The 18,151-nt window shown below is 42.3% G+C and overlaps 1 protein-coding gene across 3 annotated transcripts; it reads right to left on the bottom strand.

Annotated features, from left to right (window-relative positions):
• Positions 1-410: 410 nt before the first annotated feature.
• jpt2 (Jupiter microtubule associated homolog 2) lies at positions 411-13,483 on the bottom strand. Of its 3 annotated transcripts, none has more exons than XM_033040342.1 (5): positions 13,352-13,483; positions 7,569-7,711; positions 5,824-5,966; positions 2,614-2,659; positions 411-1,762 (listed from the first exon to the last, which is right to left on the bottom strand). In XM_033040342.1, the coding sequence occupies exons 1-5, from the start codon at positions 13,468-13,470 to the stop codon at positions 1,596-1,598; spliced, it is 618 nt and encodes a 205-aa protein (XP_032896233.1). In that variant the 5' UTR covers positions 13,471-13,483; the 3' UTR covers positions 411-1,595. The 3 variants fall into 3 exon arrangements, with proteins under 3 accessions (XP_032896233.1, XP_032896234.1, XP_032896236.1); XM_033040343.1 differs by having other exon boundaries at positions 411-1,771; positions 13,352-13,414; XM_033040345.1 differs by having other exon boundaries at positions 411-1,771; positions 7,569-7,708; positions 13,352-13,413.
• Positions 13,484-18,151: the final 4,668 nt, after the last annotated feature.

Genomic DNA, 18,151 nt, shown 5'->3' with positions numbered 1-18,151 from the left:
TTGAAGATATTAGCTTTGCATAATTCTTGACAAGGTGAAAAACAACTTGAATGGAAAAAACTTCATTTTTAGAACCTGGAATGGGTGTGATTATTCTGGTCTTTAATTCTACAACGTTTGTTGGATATTTAGTGCAGCTTGTCACTAATGAAGGAAACATATGCTGCTTAATCCTTTCCCATGACTTTCAGTCTGAAGAAGGGTCGCGACCCAAAACGTTACCCATTCCTTCTCTCCAGAGATGCTGCCTGTCCCAGCTTTTTGTGTCCATCTTCTGCTTAATCCTGGGCTGGGCACAAGGGAAGACCTTGGAATTAAAAGCAGCGTTACAAATTCACTCTCAAGTTGTTCATAAATTGTAGCAGGAAAACATCCTTTAGATTAAAAAAAACTACAAATTGACAATCAGATTTACAAACACCGAAAAAAATAGATTTTATTGAGGTAAATCTTTTTCTGGCTATTGCCATCCAGTTATATGCATCTAAAGATGGTTGCATAAAAAAGCAAAGAAACAGCTCTCTCATTAGGAACAACTGATTTACATCAGGGAGAAACTTGAAATAGAAAAAAAGGATTAGAGTACTTTGAACTCTGCTGCTGCAGCTGAAGGCCATGTATTAAGAAGTGTGCCTCGGGAGCATGTGGAAAAACTGAGTATTGGATGGATGGATGGAACTGAGAAAATACACCTCATTCAATGAATTTGTACCTTCAAGATTGCACTGAGAAAACAAACTTTCAGCACACTGTTCATCTCAGTATATGTGAAAGCCATTATTTTACAATCTCATGTCTAATTATAAATATTTAACAAAAACAAGTTTATAAAATGGCTTTGGCGAAGTTTTTGCCCAGTGTTTCAGGAAAATAAATATTTTAAACTAAACTACCTTTCAGTGCAAGTGTACCATTTGCAGTGGTGTTTAACAATGTTCATAACAGATTGGAGACAAACCAACTTGTTCATACCAATCAATCCTTTGAGAAGATAACAATGCAGATTTTACAAAATCTTGCATTCCTGGAAAACCAAGACATTGTTACGCGATTAAGTATCCACAAGAAATGCATTTGGAGGTTATGTAATCAATAATAGAAACCAATAAATTTCAGTCTTAAATAATTTCTCATAGGGGCACAACACAAAATTCAAGTGCATGAGGCTCAATGGTGGTTTTGATCCCAGGTAATAAACCTAGTCTTACACAACATAAAGTTTAAAAACACCCAATCTGCAGCAGAAGACGTACATCAAGGTGCAATGCAGTTGGCAATCAGTACTTTGTTTGGACTTGAACAAACTGGTATGGCTTTATTTTCTACACTTTTATACTACACTTAAACTAATACCACTTTAGCAGAGGATACATTAAAAAAAAAAATTTAGAATACTTCAAATTCTGATTGAAATGAACAGCTATTTTTAAAATCAACATAACTTTTCTTGCATAGAGCAAACAATGCTGTGTATTCAAACACTACTCAGCAAACATTCTAGGCACAACTCATTAGAAATGTACACAATTTGACTTCTGTTCCAAACAGAATTTTGGAAGAGAAAACTGGAGTGGATTCATTAGGAAGGAGCATCCTTAGAACAATGAAAATGTGGATCTGCCGCCAGGAGGTTGAGAGACCTTGTTATGGGATCGTGGGCGTGGACCCAGACGAGGTTCATGGTCGTCCACCGTGAGCTCCTTCGATTTTTCTTTCATTTGCTTCTCTTCATCTTTCTTTTCACTCACTTGATCTCCATGTTCTGTAGTCAGTGTAACAAAAGTGTTACAATTCATACTCATGCACTCTTCATTCATTCATTTATTTACTTCTTTACAATCTGCTTATGTATATCATCTTTCCATTTTAACTGAATGGAAAATGATCAGATATGGGTGAAAAGTGAAAGATCAATTTCATGCAGAGTTTAAAAATTCTCTTTCATGGTTTGCAGGTACCATTGGCAAGTTTGTCATTCATTGGCCATCCCTTGAAATAACCGTTTGAATGGGACATTTCAGGAGGATAGTTGAAAGACAGGGTCAAAATGCACAGACTTTGGGATAGGGTAAATGCACAGTCTTTTAACCCAGAGTAGGGAAATTAAGAACCAGAGGGCAACTTTTTCCCCCCACACAAAAGGTGGTGGGTACATGGTTATGAGCTGCCAGATGAGGTCCTAGGACCACGTGTCGACCATGCTGCGAGTTTGAAGGTCGAAGACACTCTTCTAAACTCGCAGATTAGGTCGCCCAAGTGGGACAGCCCCTTTATTCCAAGCCACAGGATACTTAATCCAGTAATTTAAACATAATGCTACCGAAGCCTGCATGAGGGAAAAAACCTCTGAACTTGAAAACAGGGCAGTGGCACCGAGGAAGTCAACTGAAAACTTGAGTGTCCACAATGAAGCAGATGAAGCCATGCAGAGTGCACAAGATCCCAAAACGACCCAACCTGCCCTCCTATCAAATAACACCTCCAATCAATGGGAGAGTCTGCATATCTATCCCACACGGGATCAGCCACCTCAGAAACTGCAGAACCGGAATGGAACAAGTCATCCTTAATCCAAAATAACATGTCCAACTAAAATTCATGTTAAGGCCTCACCTTTCAATTTGTTATTTTCATCATACCCTGAGAATATGTTTGTATCCTGTTTTAAAACAATAACAAATATTTTAGGTCAAATCAAGCTATTGCAGCACAAGAGCATTTGTAGAATAGCACACATAAATCTTCAGTAGATAGACACAAAATGCTGGAGTAACTCAGCGGGACAGGCAGCATCTCTGGAGAGAAAGAATGGGTGCTGCTTCGGGTCGAGATCCTCAAGAGTCTAACTTAAGAGTCTGAAGAAGGGTCTCGACCCGAAACGTCGAGTCCAGCATTAATTGCTAAGTTACGCCAGCATTTTGTCTATCTTCGGTTTAAACCAGCATGTGCAGTTCCTTCCATTACATAAATCTTCAGTAGATTTGATCAATATAAATAGTGGTTTAACTAGTCTCTGATTAAAAGTCAGGGAATTATGACTGCGTTTTCATAATTTTGTCCATGTTAAAGGAGGTGCCAGACCACTAGTTGCCCAAAAATCAGTGGCAAATTTGTATTAGCAGTTTTAAAAGCAAAACTGAAACATGCTTAAAAAAAATCACTCAATATCACATCTTATAATTATACAGAAAGTTTTTATGAAATGATTTTGCAATGTTATACTTTGAAATTGACAGGGATATTTACTTCCCCAATATTGACCAGGACAGTCATAGTGCAAATGGTATAGATGGAGCAGAGTTTGCAAAAGTGACCAAAAAAGTTATCATGCAATATGTCGAGGGCCCTACAGGGGAGAGGGCAATGCTTGATCTAGTCTTAAGAAATTGGAATGGGCAAGTGGTTGAAATATTCATGGATGAGCCTTTTGAGACCAGCGACCACTGTTCTATTAGGTTTATGAGTTATCTATATAGACAGGACGGGCCCAGAAGTTAGATTTCTAAATTAGGGCACAGCCAAATTTGATGGTATTAGACAGAAACTGGCTCGTTAATTGGAACAGGTTGTTTGTAGGTAAAAAGTACATTCAGAAAGTGGGATGTTTCTATAAGTGTGTTGACAAGAGTTCAGGGCTTGTATAGATTGAAGGGCAAGGCAGGTGGGTGTAAGAAAGCTTGGATGACAAGAGAAATTGAGGCTCTGGTCAAGAATAAGGACAATATAAGTAGCTGGGATCAAGTGTATACCTGGAGGATTTATGGGAACTGAGTAGCATACTAAGGGAGAAAATCAGGAGGGCAAAAAGGGGGCAGGAGATAGTGCTGGCAGATTTTAAGTACATTAAGGGAAAAAAGGGTAGCCAGGGAGAGAATAGGGCCCCATAGAAATTAAACCGATCATCTCTGTGTGGAGCCACAGGAGATGGGCAAGGTTGTCAATGAGTATTTATCTGAGCATTTCTCCTCTGTTTCTAATGTGGAGAAAGACATGAGACTGGGGCACGGGGCAGTCAAGGGAAGCGTCTAGAGGGCAGTTAGTATTATGGTCGAAGAGGTACTGAACATCCTAAAGCTTACGAAGTGGACAAATCTCTCGGGCCTGATGAAATATACCCAAGGACACTGTCAGAAACTAAAGGGATTGCAGGTGCCCTGGCTGAGATACAAGTGTAATCATTAACTACGGGCAAGGTGCCGAAAGATTGAAGGATGGCAGATTTTGTGCCCTTTTATTTAAAAATAAGGGCTACAGGGAAAAGCTTGGGAACTTTAGGTAGACACAAAGTGCTGGAGTAACACAGCGGGACAGGCAGCATCTGGAGAGAAGGAATGGGTGACGTTTCGGGTCGAGACCCTTCTTCAGACTGATACAGACTATAGGCCTGCGAGTATAACATCTCTGGTCAGAGTTACTAGAGGGCATTCGGAGGGATAAGATATACATGCACTTAGATTGACAAAGGCTGATTAGGGATAGCCAGCACAGTTTTGTACGTAGGAGATCGTGACTCACAAATCCGGTTGTGTTTTTTGACAATGTAATCAAAAAGGTTGACGAGGGCAGAGCTTTAGCAGTCCATAAGGATTTCAGCAAAGCATTTGACAAGATTCTGCGTGGTAGGTTACTCTGGAAAGTTAGATCACATGCTATCCAGGGAGAAATAGCCAAATTGATAGAAAATTGGCTTCATGGAAGGAAGCAGAGAGTGATGGTGGAAAGTTGTGCATCAGACTGGAGGCCTGTGACCAGTGGTGTGCCTCGGGGATTGGTGCTGGGCCCATTGCTGCTTGCGGTTTTTATCAAAGATTTGGATGAGAATGTACAAGGCATTATCAGCGAGTTTGCAGATGACAAACGTTACAGATCTTGATCAGTTAGGCTAGTGGGCAGAGGAATGGTTAATGGAATTTAATGCAGATGAATGTGAGGTGTTGCATTTTGGGACGTCTAACCAGGGCAGGACCTCCACAGTAAATGATGGGGCCTCTGTGGAGTGTTATAGAGCAGAGAGATCCAAGTGTGCAGGTACGTAGTTCCTAGAAAGTGGCGTCACACAGGTAGACAAGGTGGTCAAGAAGGCTTTCGGCACAATGGCCTTCAGTCAGGATATTGAGTATAGAAGTCAGGATGTTACTTTACAGATGTACAAGATGCTGGTGAGGCCACAGTTGGAGTATTACGTTTAGTTTTGGTCGCCCAGCTAGACTAAAATTGTCGTTGTTGGAAAGAGTTCAGAGAAGATTTACAAGGATATTGCCAGGACTTCAGGGCCTGAGGTATAGGGAGAGGTTGGGCAGGCTAGGACTGTGTCCCTTGGAGTGTAGAAGGATGAAAAATGATCTCATGGAGGTGCACAAGATCATGAGGAGGAATAGATAGAGTAGATGCAGAGTCTTTTACCCATAGGAAGGGGAACCAGAGGACATAGGTTTAAAGTAAGAGGGAAAGATTTTATAGTAATCTGAGGGGCAACTTTTTACACACAGAGCGTGATGCGTATATGGAATGAGCTGCCGGAGGAGGTAGTTGAAGCAGAAACTATAACACAATTTAAACGACATTCGGACAGGTAGGAAAGGTTTAGAGAGATATGAGCCAATGGCAGGCAGGTGGCACTAATGTAGATGGGGCAACTTGGTCGGCATGGGCAAGCTGGGCCGAATGGCCTGTTTCCGTACTGTATGACTATGAGATGTAACTTCAGAGCACAGCAAAACCTTGAGGATCTGAAGAATTGAAGGTTGAAAGTTAGTTGACGAACATGCTTTTAGACTTTAGTAGCAAGGCATGACTAGAGGTTTGCATGCTCAGGAAGCGTACCTTTGGTTTATTTGGATGAGCATGAGCTGCAGTTGAATGAGCTGGCTCCCCAAATATGTCACTGTTTTTCCCACTGGTTGAAATGGTACTTGACTGTGAAGGATCAGGTCTGACTTCGGTGAAAATCCCACTCTCTTTTCCACCTTGAAATGTTTGACAATAGACAGAATTTGCATCAGTTTAACATCAATTTATAAACAAAATTAAAGCAGCAACTAATGCTTCCACTAGTGGGAGAGTCTAGGACTAGAGGTCATAGCCTCAGAATTAAAGGACGTTCCTTTAGGAAGGAGATGAGAAGGAATTTCTTTAGTGAGGGGTGGCTAATATGTGGAATTTTTTGCCACAGAAGGCCGTCAATAGATATTTTTTAAGGCAGAGTAGATTCTTGATTAGAACGGGGGTCAGGGGTTATGGGGGAAAGGCAGGAGAATGGGGTTAGGAGGGAGAGATATATCAACTATGATTGAATGGCTGAGTACACTTAATGGGCCGAATGGCCTAATTCTGCTCCTAACCCTTATGAACTTATGATCTTAACTTTATGATTTAGAGTCCACTGTGTTAAAAAGTTGGCAACTTTAAGTAGCAAAAAGAAAGATTTAGATTACTTCATGAAAAATTGAGTCAAAGTAAAGGGCCATGGTTTTAGCTCTTTCAAAATGGCCTCCACCTGGTGCAGTGCATTTCTAGGTCGGTCTAAAACGAAGGACAGCAGGGTAGAATTTTTATAAACAAAAGCCAAACATTTCAAAACATTCCAGTACCAAAGACAAATGGTACTTCAATCCACAAAAATAAATGGGGGGGGGGGTCCAAGTTAAAGCAGCCAAACTTGAAGCATTTTCAAACAGCAAATTCTATGAATCATCTTTCATTTGAAGGAAAATATTTGTAATTAGTGATTGGATGCACATTTAATGATTAATTTACATTAGGTGCCTTGTCAGTGCTACTTTTCAGAATACAAGTTTTATTATTGTGCCACTAAAAGTGTGATTTCATAATCTATCTGTCTCAAATTTAAAAAAATCTCACTCTATACCCATCATCAAAAAAAGGTTATTTTAAAATTGACAATCCTATTCCAATTTCCAGCAAGAACCACTGGCATTCTTCCACTACGCAAGAAGTGAGAATGAACATACAGTTGCCAGCCATGACATTAGTAAGCACTCAGACATTATGGATGTAGCAACACCAGCAGACTCACTATTGAGAGTTGCAATTAAAATGCAATGGTTAATACAGTAAAAAAATGTATGAATGTTAAGCACATATCTGCATTTTTGGTCAAACATTCAGTCATTAGTACCAAATATGCAAGGTAGAACAGTGTTGTTAAGCAATGAAAACGCTCATAAATCCATTTTCTGAATGCTGTTACAGTTGACAGCCCTGGTGTCCATTTTTCCACACTTAAATACAGTACTTTTCTTGCAGAGAAAGTGGAGACGTCAAACAATTTTAATTTGAACCCCATTTACCAAAGTATTTATTTACTCATTTGCAACTTTCTGAGATGCCTAATAATCATGCAAATCTGAAAATCCAAACGTTATAGCTCCCTTTTCCTTCAGGTTATTTATGCCAAAGTTGAGACCCACCCTTCACCACCACTGTAAGGGGACACCCATTATCAGATTATATAGATTACCCATGTTAAATCTAAAGACAAACCCTATTGAGAGATGTATACACCCTTGAGGGATATTGATTGAACAAGTTTCACATATCTTGCTTACCTGGAGGATTGGATTTTTTTGGCAAAGAGATTTCTTCTGGTGGCCCAAAAATATTAGATGCCATTTTGTGAGGTTTGGTGGATGGTTCTTCAGGGACACCAAATATGTTACTTGAATCACCACCTGGTGGTTTAAGCACTCTGCTAAGGAGGGTCAGAAGCAAAGGGTCGTATTAACACAAAGAACCGGTCATTTCATTTCAATTAACTTTTGTTCTATATTGAATATTAAAATTATCAGTACTAAAGCAAATACCCAGTGTCAATATGAACTCTTGTTTTAATATGCAGAGCAAACTTGTTTAAAAATAAACATCATCCAAAGCACCATCTATTTAATGAGGAGCTTTCAACATGCTCACGCAAGCTCAGCCTCAGTTCAAGCAGATGATCGCTGGGAGGTGGGGAATCCCAAACATCCAACAAAAACAAAAGTTTTACTTTCTGTTCACTTCCACTTTCTACACTGTACCATTATTCCAAATACCTTTCTAGGCAATCTTTCAGGGTGACTGTAGTGATGAGTCTAACGCCAACATTACCACAAGGTGGGGGTGAATGTGGGCGAGTAATTGGGAGCGCCTGCACCAGTCACTGTACAGGCTGGATTCTGTGCTTCCCATGCACGCAATCAGTGCCATTCTGAATCCTCCTCCATTTTGAGTTGTGGCAGGCTAAGGTTTCCGGGAAATAGTGAGGTATTGCATTCCCTCCCACACTCCCTAAGGTGTCCCCTTACAGTGGTGGTGAAGGGTGAGTCCACCGAGAGTCTCTTGCCATGACCAAGCTTGGAACTGGGTGTTGAATCTGGTGCAAGACGTGTGACTCAAATAGCCTGCCAAAAGGAGTTAGAGCATAATTGGGGCCTTGATGCTGAGGATATTGTGATGGGAGAGGTTGCAAATGTTGGAGCGTGGATTTGAAGAATTTTGCAGAGTGTTTTGGCTGTCTTCAGTGCAGAGGTACCTACTGCATTGGTCCAAGTCTCAGAAATATCAAGGAGGGCAGAGATCACTGATGCCCAGTGGACCCTGAGCACAGTGACAAACTGCTGCCTCTAATCCAGGATTACTTACTTCCACTCTGGCTCGTGGATTCTGAGTAAACTGCTGAAGCCAAAGTGGGAACCTCAGACTTTTGCCAACAGGTTGGGAATGAAGCTTGTGAGGTAGTGGGCTCCTTCTACCATTAACACAGGGCATCTTGTGTTCTTAATGCATTGAGAACCCGAGTCACACCCTTTTGTTTGAAACCAAGGCAAGCAGTGTCAGCAGGCATTTGAAATGAAGCTCCCTCTCCCCCTCTAGATGCTGCTCAACCTGCCAAACATTTCAAGTATTTTGTTTTGATTCTGCATTAGCTTTCTTGCTGCAGTTCAGAAATTATTACTTTTGTTTGCACACATACTTTATCTCTAGTTTGGAAGCACGTGTAACATCGTATGTCCTTTATTAATTAAACTAGTCAGTTTCCTTGTGAACAGAATCAACACAGAGGTTGTGCCAAAATGAAGAATATAAATTGCTTAATCATTTTATTCATCCTGATAAATGGATGGGATGGGCACAGAGGGTTTCAAGTCAAGTCGAGTTTATTGTCACATGCACAAGTACCGATCCAAGTACAATGGAAATTGTGATAAAAGTGTGGATTATAAGAAATACAGATAGGGCAGCAGTATCAAAACGATGGCTTGAGTTTAAGCTAAGAGGTAGTTTTAAAGAGGATCTGAAGGGAAAGTTTTAAAGTTCAAAGTAGGCGTGTTTATTTCCAAAGTATTACACCCAGAAGTGGTGATGAAGCAATCAGATAAATTACATTTAAGAGGTATTTAAACAGAGACTCAAATAGGAACGGCATAGGTGGATATGGCAGGCCAAAGGACACAATTTCTGTGCTGTATGACTGGCTGCATTATGGCAAAAACTGCCCATCTGTTACATTACACTATTTGTACCTGACCTTTACTTTCTTCCAAATCTAAAGGAAATTCAGTTAAAAGGAAGTCCCATGCAAAAATCCATGCTGGGAAATTCTAAAACGCGGCATACATAACAATCCAAGACGGCACGCTTCATATATTGCTCTAAAGTCCTCAAGCAGTTTCACTTTCTTTCCCAGTCTTTTATTTGGAACATCTGATGCATTTCAATAGACTTTCTAAATAAAAGTCATGAGCAATTTGTGTCAGGCAATTAATAGGAAATGACAGGCAAACTGCAAACAGGCAACAATGAATCCATAACCCCACTCAACTGTTTCAAGATTACTCCAGTCCATATCAAGTGAGGGGGGGGAAAGGGTATAACCTTAATGGACGGAGTAGAGAGATATGGGTTATGTGTAGATAGATCAGTGATTTTCTTGGCCTCATATTTGGCACAGACATTGTGGGCTGAAGGACCTGTTCTTGTGCTGTTCTGTTCTATGCTTATCATCATCCTCAGTGGAGAAGAACACATTTGAAGTCTGCTTTTCCAGTGGTTAGAAAAATAAATTCAGAAACTTAGGTTGCTCATTGTAGCACAATGGATGGTTCCAAGTGACTGAAAAATAAAAGTACTGATAGTCTTCAGGATACCAAAACGCTACTTCCAGATAGTACAATTGACTTGCACTAATCTAGTAAACTGCGTTCAGTACTCAATGTGAACTCCTCCACATCAGGGAAACCAAACTGCTTTGCACCTCTTCAATTCACCAGGCAAGGAGAGTTCATGTTCCATATCAATGCCAATGGGATGCAGCCCCTCTTTTACTATTTGAAGTGGTGGCGCAGCTTGTGCTTTCTGACGTTTTGTCACTAGCATCACAAGCACATAATGGGACTGTGGGACTGCCTCACTGCCCTCCTGTGACTACTGGGCAGAGGAAATCAAATCAGAGATAATATTTGGCAACATTTTAACAATCTGCAAAGAGCACACACAAATTCCATGTCTTGTTGAGCTTATCCAACTGACTCAGCATACTGAACTGTGTTTACACACAACCTATCCTTAAGTCAGACACTATGCAAGCAGGGAACAGGGCAAGCGGGGGAGCGCTGTATAAAAAATTCACACGATGCAAAGCCAAGGTGACACAGACACACACCGAGATGACCAGGAAGGTTGGCGCTGTAAAAAGACGGCTAAAGCACAGTGTACAGTAAGTCCTTTAAAAGAGGGGAGGAGAGGGGGGGGAGAGAAGAAGTGGAGACAACTTTTAACAAGCCAGCGATACACAGCTGTGAAGCTCGGCGGACATTTAACATTACCGGTCGGTTATCCTTGGTTCTGAAAACTACTGCTTACCTTTTTTCCCCAATGAGCCAATGAAATTCACCGGTCAGCACCAGCTACAACCTACGAGAACCTTTGACCTCCTGGCAACCCACCTACGGCTCGAGAATGTTCGCTACACTCCATGGCGGTTTCATTCTAGTCGCCGCTATTTTTCAACATGTTGAAAAATTCACGGCGTCCTTAATGAGGCAGCGACTAGTCAGTAACACACACTCAAGTCACCTTGGCTCAACTCAAGACCAGGACCTAAATGTAGATTATCATTTTGGGACTGATCTGGAGGAATGCTGGATTGACAGCACTTGGTCTTTTAGATGTTAAATTACCTGTCCTCAACCAGATGAGAAAGATTCCCTGATTTGATTTTATTCCCCTCCCAAAGTTCCAGAGGAGCTATTATTTAGCTCCCATTCCATAAAACAAAACAGAAGCAATGCTCTTTTTTTAAGGGAGTGACTGCTAGCTCTAGATTCTTCCACTATGGAAAACACCTTCTCCACATCCACCCTGTCAAGATCCCCACGGATCCTATGTTTCGATTGTCACATTCTGCCAAATACTTTCTATGAATCAGCCTTACTATCCCGAAGATAGACACAAAAAGCTGGAGTAACTCAGTGGGACAGGCAGCATCTCTGGACAGAAGGAATGGGTCAAGACCCTTGTTCAGGCCCGTCTCGACCCGAAACATCACCCATTTCTTCTCTCCAGAGATGCTGCCTGTCCCATTGAGTTGCTCCAACTTTTTGTGCCCATCTTCAGTTTAAATCAGCATCTGCAGTTCCTTCTTACACATTTCGTCTTACTAGCCCCAGACTCAACTAGCCTTGTATACCTGGAATTCCAAACAGTGCCAGGCTAAAGAACCATTTAAACCTCATTTAAATGCCCCATCGTCTCTGAGAAGTTTCCTAATTTTTCTTCCCGAGGGCTAAAACAGCATTACTACCTAAATGTTACAAGAGGAACACCAAATGACTTGTCAACAATTCCAATTAGACATTGACACGTGGCCAAGAAAACACACCAATGTCTCAATTTCCTCACAGGACAAAGGAAATTTGGCACATCTCCAATGAGCTTTTAACCAACTATATTAGCATCATAGAAGGCATCCAATTCAGGCATCACAACTTGCCCAAGACTGCAAGAAATTGCAGTTATGATTCATTGTGTAAACCAATCCTCCATTATCTCTCCCAACCATTATCTCTATCTACATTTTCAGATGCCCAGGAAAGCAGCCAACATAATCAAGGACCACTCCACTTTGATCATTCTGTTTTCTCCCCTCTCCCGTCAGTCAACAGTTACAAGTTTGAAAGCATGTAACAATAGATTCAAGAACAGCTTTCCCCATTTAGCTGTCTCTTGAACAGACCTCGTTAATCTACCTCCTTGCAGCTTTTTAAAAAAAATCTGCACTTTCTTCATAGTTGTAAGTGTATTCTGCCATTTTCCTCTTGCTTGTACTTGTGTATGCTGCGATTTGTCTAAATGGCATTCAAAACAGTCGCTCTGTTGTTATTCACTTTTACTGGGATACTGTGAAATTCCTGTACTTATGTGTGAGATTTTGTACTTATGTGTGAGATAAGGCTGGCTTCGCCAACTTCGGTGATGGCATTGCTTACTGAGCCGTTGTGTTGACGGAATGGGTTTGTTCGCAATTCCATCATTCAAAAATCAAATAACAGAATCGATTTATCACCAATTAATAGACCAATTCCGTCACCACATAGTCTCAGCAATGCCAGCACAGAACTTGGAGAAGCCAGCCTTATCTAAACAAGATCACACACACACATGAATTTCGATCCTAATCCTACACTTGTCCCCTCCCAAGACGGGAAGACGGCCGTTGCTTTCACCGAATGTAGTCATTTATCAAAATGCCGGAGATTCCGAAGATGAATGGCCAACGACCAGACATGTAAAGTAGACACGAGGAATGTGCTAGCAACTCGCCAGTAGATGGGACACAGAGGACTTCAAGCCCACGACCTTACGGGAATGGGCGTGTTATTGTGAAGATATAATTGTCCATCGAGTCCAGAGGCGGAAGAGCGACTCCGTGAAGAAGGGTCTCGACCCGAAACGTTGCCTATTCCCTTCGCTCCATAGATGCTGCTGCCCGACCCGGCATTGGTCTCCAGCACCGTGAAGACCAAGGTGGGCGAGCGGGGGGTTTATGAAGCTGGACCCAGTTACAGGTGGGGTTGGAGAGGACGGAGAAAGATTCTAACGCCACCGGCCACCAATAAACTCTGAGAGACTTTTCCCTGGGACGGTGAGTGGACGGAGCGAGGCCACGGCACCGGGTAACGGCCGGGCTGGCGGCTGCGGCCCATCTCCCCCCCGCTCCCCGTCCCCGTCCCGCTCGGTCAACCAGCCGCTCTGAAGAAAGTTCTCGACCCGAAACGTCGCCTATTCCTTCTCCCCAGAGATGCTGCTGCCTGTCCCGCTGAGTTACTCCAGCATTCTGTGTCCATCTTACCTGGAACTGGGTCGGCTCTCCAAGCCCTGGAAAGTGCTGGTCGAAGTCATGTTGTCTCTACCGCTGCCAACGGTCCACGACCGGCTGCGGAAAACCGCGCCCTCCTGCCTCATCTGCATAGTCCCGCCCTCCTGCCTCATCTGCATAGTCCCGCCCTCCGCAGGACCACTCGCCTTCTCATTGGATGCACCGCCCCGTGGAGGCGAATCCCGCCTCCTGATTGGACCCCGCTCACGTCAATTAACCTGGCCCGCCACCCAATGAGAGGCCGGCTCTCAATTTGAACCGCCCACCCCGCAGAAGCCGCTTTCCGATTGGCTCATTTCGAATCCTATGCAGTTTCTCTTGAAGTCGCAGAATGACTATTAGCCACCGATGAGGAAGTAACGTTGGGCATTTATTGCAAGTTAATGCTCAATGGGATTCTCGTATATCAATGCCTGAACTCTGAAATCCACTCCGATCGTATCACTAACGCGTTGCCATTTTTAAAGGACTCTTCGCTGCGTGCTTCTATAATTCGCGCTTGAAACATACACGTGTTGAGACCCAATGGATCCGCTATAGGACCTTTGCAATGAACTGTCTTTGAAAAGTAGGCCTGCAATCACAGACGTAGACAGGAAGAACACCAAGTATAAGAAAACGTGGCGATTGGAATATTATGTAGAATTTGTAGTCAGCACTAAGGTTCAAAAACAAAAATAATGATTACATGTTGAGAAATTGGAAAACGTTAGATGACTTGTACGCATGTATTCAGGACTGCAAATAATATATTGGCCTTTATAATTAAGCTTTGGTAATAACATCAGAATTAGTTTATTATTGTCACGTGTACCAAGGTACAGTGAAAAGCTTTTTGTTGCATACATTCCAGTCAACAAAAAGACTACATGGTTACAAACAGGTTGTTCATGGTGTACAGGATAAAGTCTAATTAAAGGTAGTTCCAAGGTCTCCAATGAGGTAGATGGTAATTGTTCTCCTCAATGGTTAATGCCTGTACCTAGGCCTCTAATTCTACTAACATTTGTTTGGTATGATGTACAATCGTGACTGATTTGTATTAGATTGCTACATTCTACTTAGTACAACCCCTACATAATAAATGTCCAATACAATACAATTACAATACAATTCAATTTATTGTCATTTGGACCCCTTGAGGTCCAAACGAAATGTCGTTTCTGCAGCCATACATTACAAACAAATAGACCCAAGACACAACATAATTTACATAAACATCCATCACATTGCTGTGATGGAAGGCCAAAAAAACTTATCTCTCCACTGCACTCTCCCCCCCGATGTCAGAGTCAAAGTCAAAGCCCCCGGCGGGCGATGGCGAATTGTCCCGCGGCCATTAAAGCCACGCCGGGTGATGCAAGGTCGCACACCGGGTTCTTGATGTTAGAGCCCCCGGCGGGCGCTCGCAGAGACCCGCAGCCATTCCAATCCGCGCGGGGCGGTGATGTAGGCCCCGCTCGAGGAGCTCTTCAACCCCGCAACTCGGGCGGGAGAAGTCGCCGCTGCGGAAGCCCTGAAAAGCGGTCTCCTTCCAGGGACCCGCGGGCTCCCGGTGCCGCCGTCCGCCAAACCCGCGGTTGCAGCCTCCGAATCTCCGGGGGTCGGGTCGCAGCAGCGTCCACCACAGCTCCACCCGCTCCGGACTCGGCCAGCTCCGCGACGGTGAGGTGAGTAGTCGGCACCACAGCCCCCGGTCTTCCTGTTGGAGGCCGCTCCTCGTTGCAGCCCCAATGACAACGGACCCGACAAAGAAAAGGTCGGGTCTCCCGTGCAGGGAGAGATTTAAAAGTTACCCCCACACCACCCCCACACACATACCCCAACAAAAAATAACAAAAACTACATAAAAACATAGACATAAAATAATAAAAACGCAGACGGACTGCAGAGGCCGATAGCCAAGTTTATCCGATAGCCTTCCATTTGGAAATTTTGACAACTACTTTCTAAAGGACAAGTTGCACTACATACATAGGCTTCATGCATTCAACTAAGGATGTTATTTCTTCAAAGCAGTTATAAGAACTGATAAACTAGGATCAACAACTCTTGGACAGTTTCTAGCTTTTCACTGTATAAACTTGGACCATTATCCACGTGGTCATACCTAATTTACCTGAACCACATACCTAAATTCATGGCTTTCCACTCACCATCTTGCATCTATTTGTTTGCTCTACAATGAATAGCATTGTTAACCAAGATCAATTATTTGATGTATTTCATTCGCAGTTATCTTTATTCTATTTTAAACATGTGTAACTGCTGTCCAATATCCATCCTTTCTTTTCCTGTCATCTAGGACTGCAGTTCTAGAGTTTCCAGTCCAGCTAGGCATTAGATCCTAACCTTGGATGCTGTCAGTGTGGAGTTTGTATGTTCTCCCTGTGACCACATGGGTCCTGTGGTTTCCTCCCTCATCACAAAGACGTGCTGGGTTGTAGGTTAATTGACATATATATATATATTCGATCACAAATTGGATCGAATGCCCTCGTCTGCTCCTAATTGGTTTGGGGTTGGTGTAGGTCTTGTGATCTATGTCTAGCTGACCATTTAATGTTATAATGTTAAATGTTAATGTTAAATATATACATATATATATATGTATATATTTAACATTAACATTTAACATTATAACATTAAATGGTCAGCTAGACATAGATCACAAGACCTACACCAACCCCAAACCAATTGGGAGCAGACGAGGGCATTCGATCCAATTTGTGATCCCAGTTACAAAGACAGATGTGTACAGCAATTCGTTCTTCCCACGCACAATTAAAGCATGGAATAATCTCCACCAAACTATAGTTACCCAACCAGATGAAACTCAATTTAAAGTAGCACTTTCTTCTCAATAACCCTTTCTGGCTTAATCCCTCCCTTCACCACCTCCAGTTTAAATTCCAGTTGGAATATTTTGGAGGACCAAGTAACCAAGAACCAAGACCTCCGTAAAATGCCCCTAGTTTAGCTTGGGAAATACAGCATGAAGACAGGCCCTTTGACCCACGCCGACCAGCGATCTCCACACATTAACACTATCCTACACCCACTAAGAACAATTTTTACATTTACTAAGCTAATTAACCTGCAAATCAGTACGTCTTTGTGATGAGGGAGGAAACCAGAGTACCTACGTGATCACAGGAGAACGTATGTACGGGATGGGTGAGAAAGTGTGAGTAACATAGAACTAGTGAACGGGTGATTGATGGTTGATGTGCATGTGATTCCATGTAGTATCTTTATACTAAACCTCTATTTTTTCCTTTCTACAGCAATAATGGTGGCCACGTGCGCACCTTCAACTTTTGATAGTTTGTGTGAATGTTAACAATGATTGAATGTGGCTACGCTAAATACTAAGAATTATCACATGGCAGTATTCCGGTGAAGGGAAATTAAAATTTAAAAACAACAATGTAACTGCACTGTCAATAACTTTTCAGATCTAAGATAAGTCGAAAAAAGTAGTGTAGCATACAAACAAATGCGCGCACACACACACACACTCATGAGATTTATTTGGAAGTTACGTTTCTGCATAGAATTTTCAATTGCCAGCCAAGTACTTATTTTACAGAACCAATGCAAAATAACACTTATATACAACTGAATCAAAAGGTTGCAAGAGAATATTATATTGCTGGCCAACAATATTGCTGGCCAATAATTTAATTCAGTAACACAAGTCTCAAAATAATTATTAATAACAAATGATTTGAAAATAATTTCAAAAGTAAAAAGTAACTCTTCAATTTTTAGGTTTCTCACTCAGGAATTGCTAATTGAAGTATGCCTGCTTTGCATTAACAATGTAGCCATTTCAAGAGCTGATTACGCATATAAGAGTAGCAGTGTTATTTGCTACACCAATTTCTAACCTGAGATCCTGATTCAGCATCAATTACTGCCATCCTTGAATAGCTTGTATTGTCAGCTACAAACACTAGAACTAGATTGAAATCAATTAAGGATTCAAATGCATACACCTCACCTGAAAATTGTTCAGACAATGCAACTGCATGAAGTGGTGAACACAAGGATCTATATGAAATATACCAATTGCAGGCAACCCTCATGTTACAGGGTGGTCATGGGACGGGGGAGGGGGCTGGAGGTAAAAAAAAGTCCCAATCAGAATTTTCCAGAACATGAAGCTGCAATATCTGTGCACGTGTCAAGTTGTGAGCTTTAAAATAGTGTAGTTACTTTATGCATATAAATCGCATAAGTGTTAATTTTACTCCATATCTAAAGTTTTTGGGTATATGCAGATACACAGTTGTGAATCTGTGGAATTCTCTGCCTCAGAAGGCAGTGGAGGCCGATTCTCTGGATATTCTCAAGAGAGTTAAGCCCGTCCCACTTACGTGTCCTTGGCACGCTAATTATGCAACCTCGTGGTCGCGTTGAGGCGCGACTTCATGCGTCCGCGCAACCGTCTGGAGCGCGTGACATCATTTGAAGATGGTCACAAAATGCAGGAGTAACTCAGCGGGACCGGCAGCATCTCTGGAGAGAAGGAATGGATGTTTCGGGTCGAGACTCTTCTTCAGTCTGAAAGAAGGGTCTTGACCCGAAACGTCATCCATTAATTCTCTCCAGAGATGCTGCCGGTCCCGCTGAGTTACTCCTGCATTTTGTGTCTATCTTCAATTTTCTTGGCTCCGCTCTGGGAGTAGAAGTGGGGGCGGATCCGGACCACAACGGCCATGAGCCCCAGGCCGATCTCAACGATCGTTTGCCTGCTTCTGCTGCTGT

The sequence above is a fragment of the Amblyraja radiata genome, chromosome 22, assembly GCF_010909765.2.
Source record: "Amblyraja radiata isolate CabotCenter1 chromosome 22, sAmbRad1.1.pri, whole genome shotgun sequence".
Classification (NCBI taxonomy): Eukaryota; Metazoa; Chordata; class Chondrichthyes; order Rajiformes; family Rajidae; genus Amblyraja; species Amblyraja radiata.
This window is presented reverse-complemented; position numbering and strand designations above follow the sequence as displayed.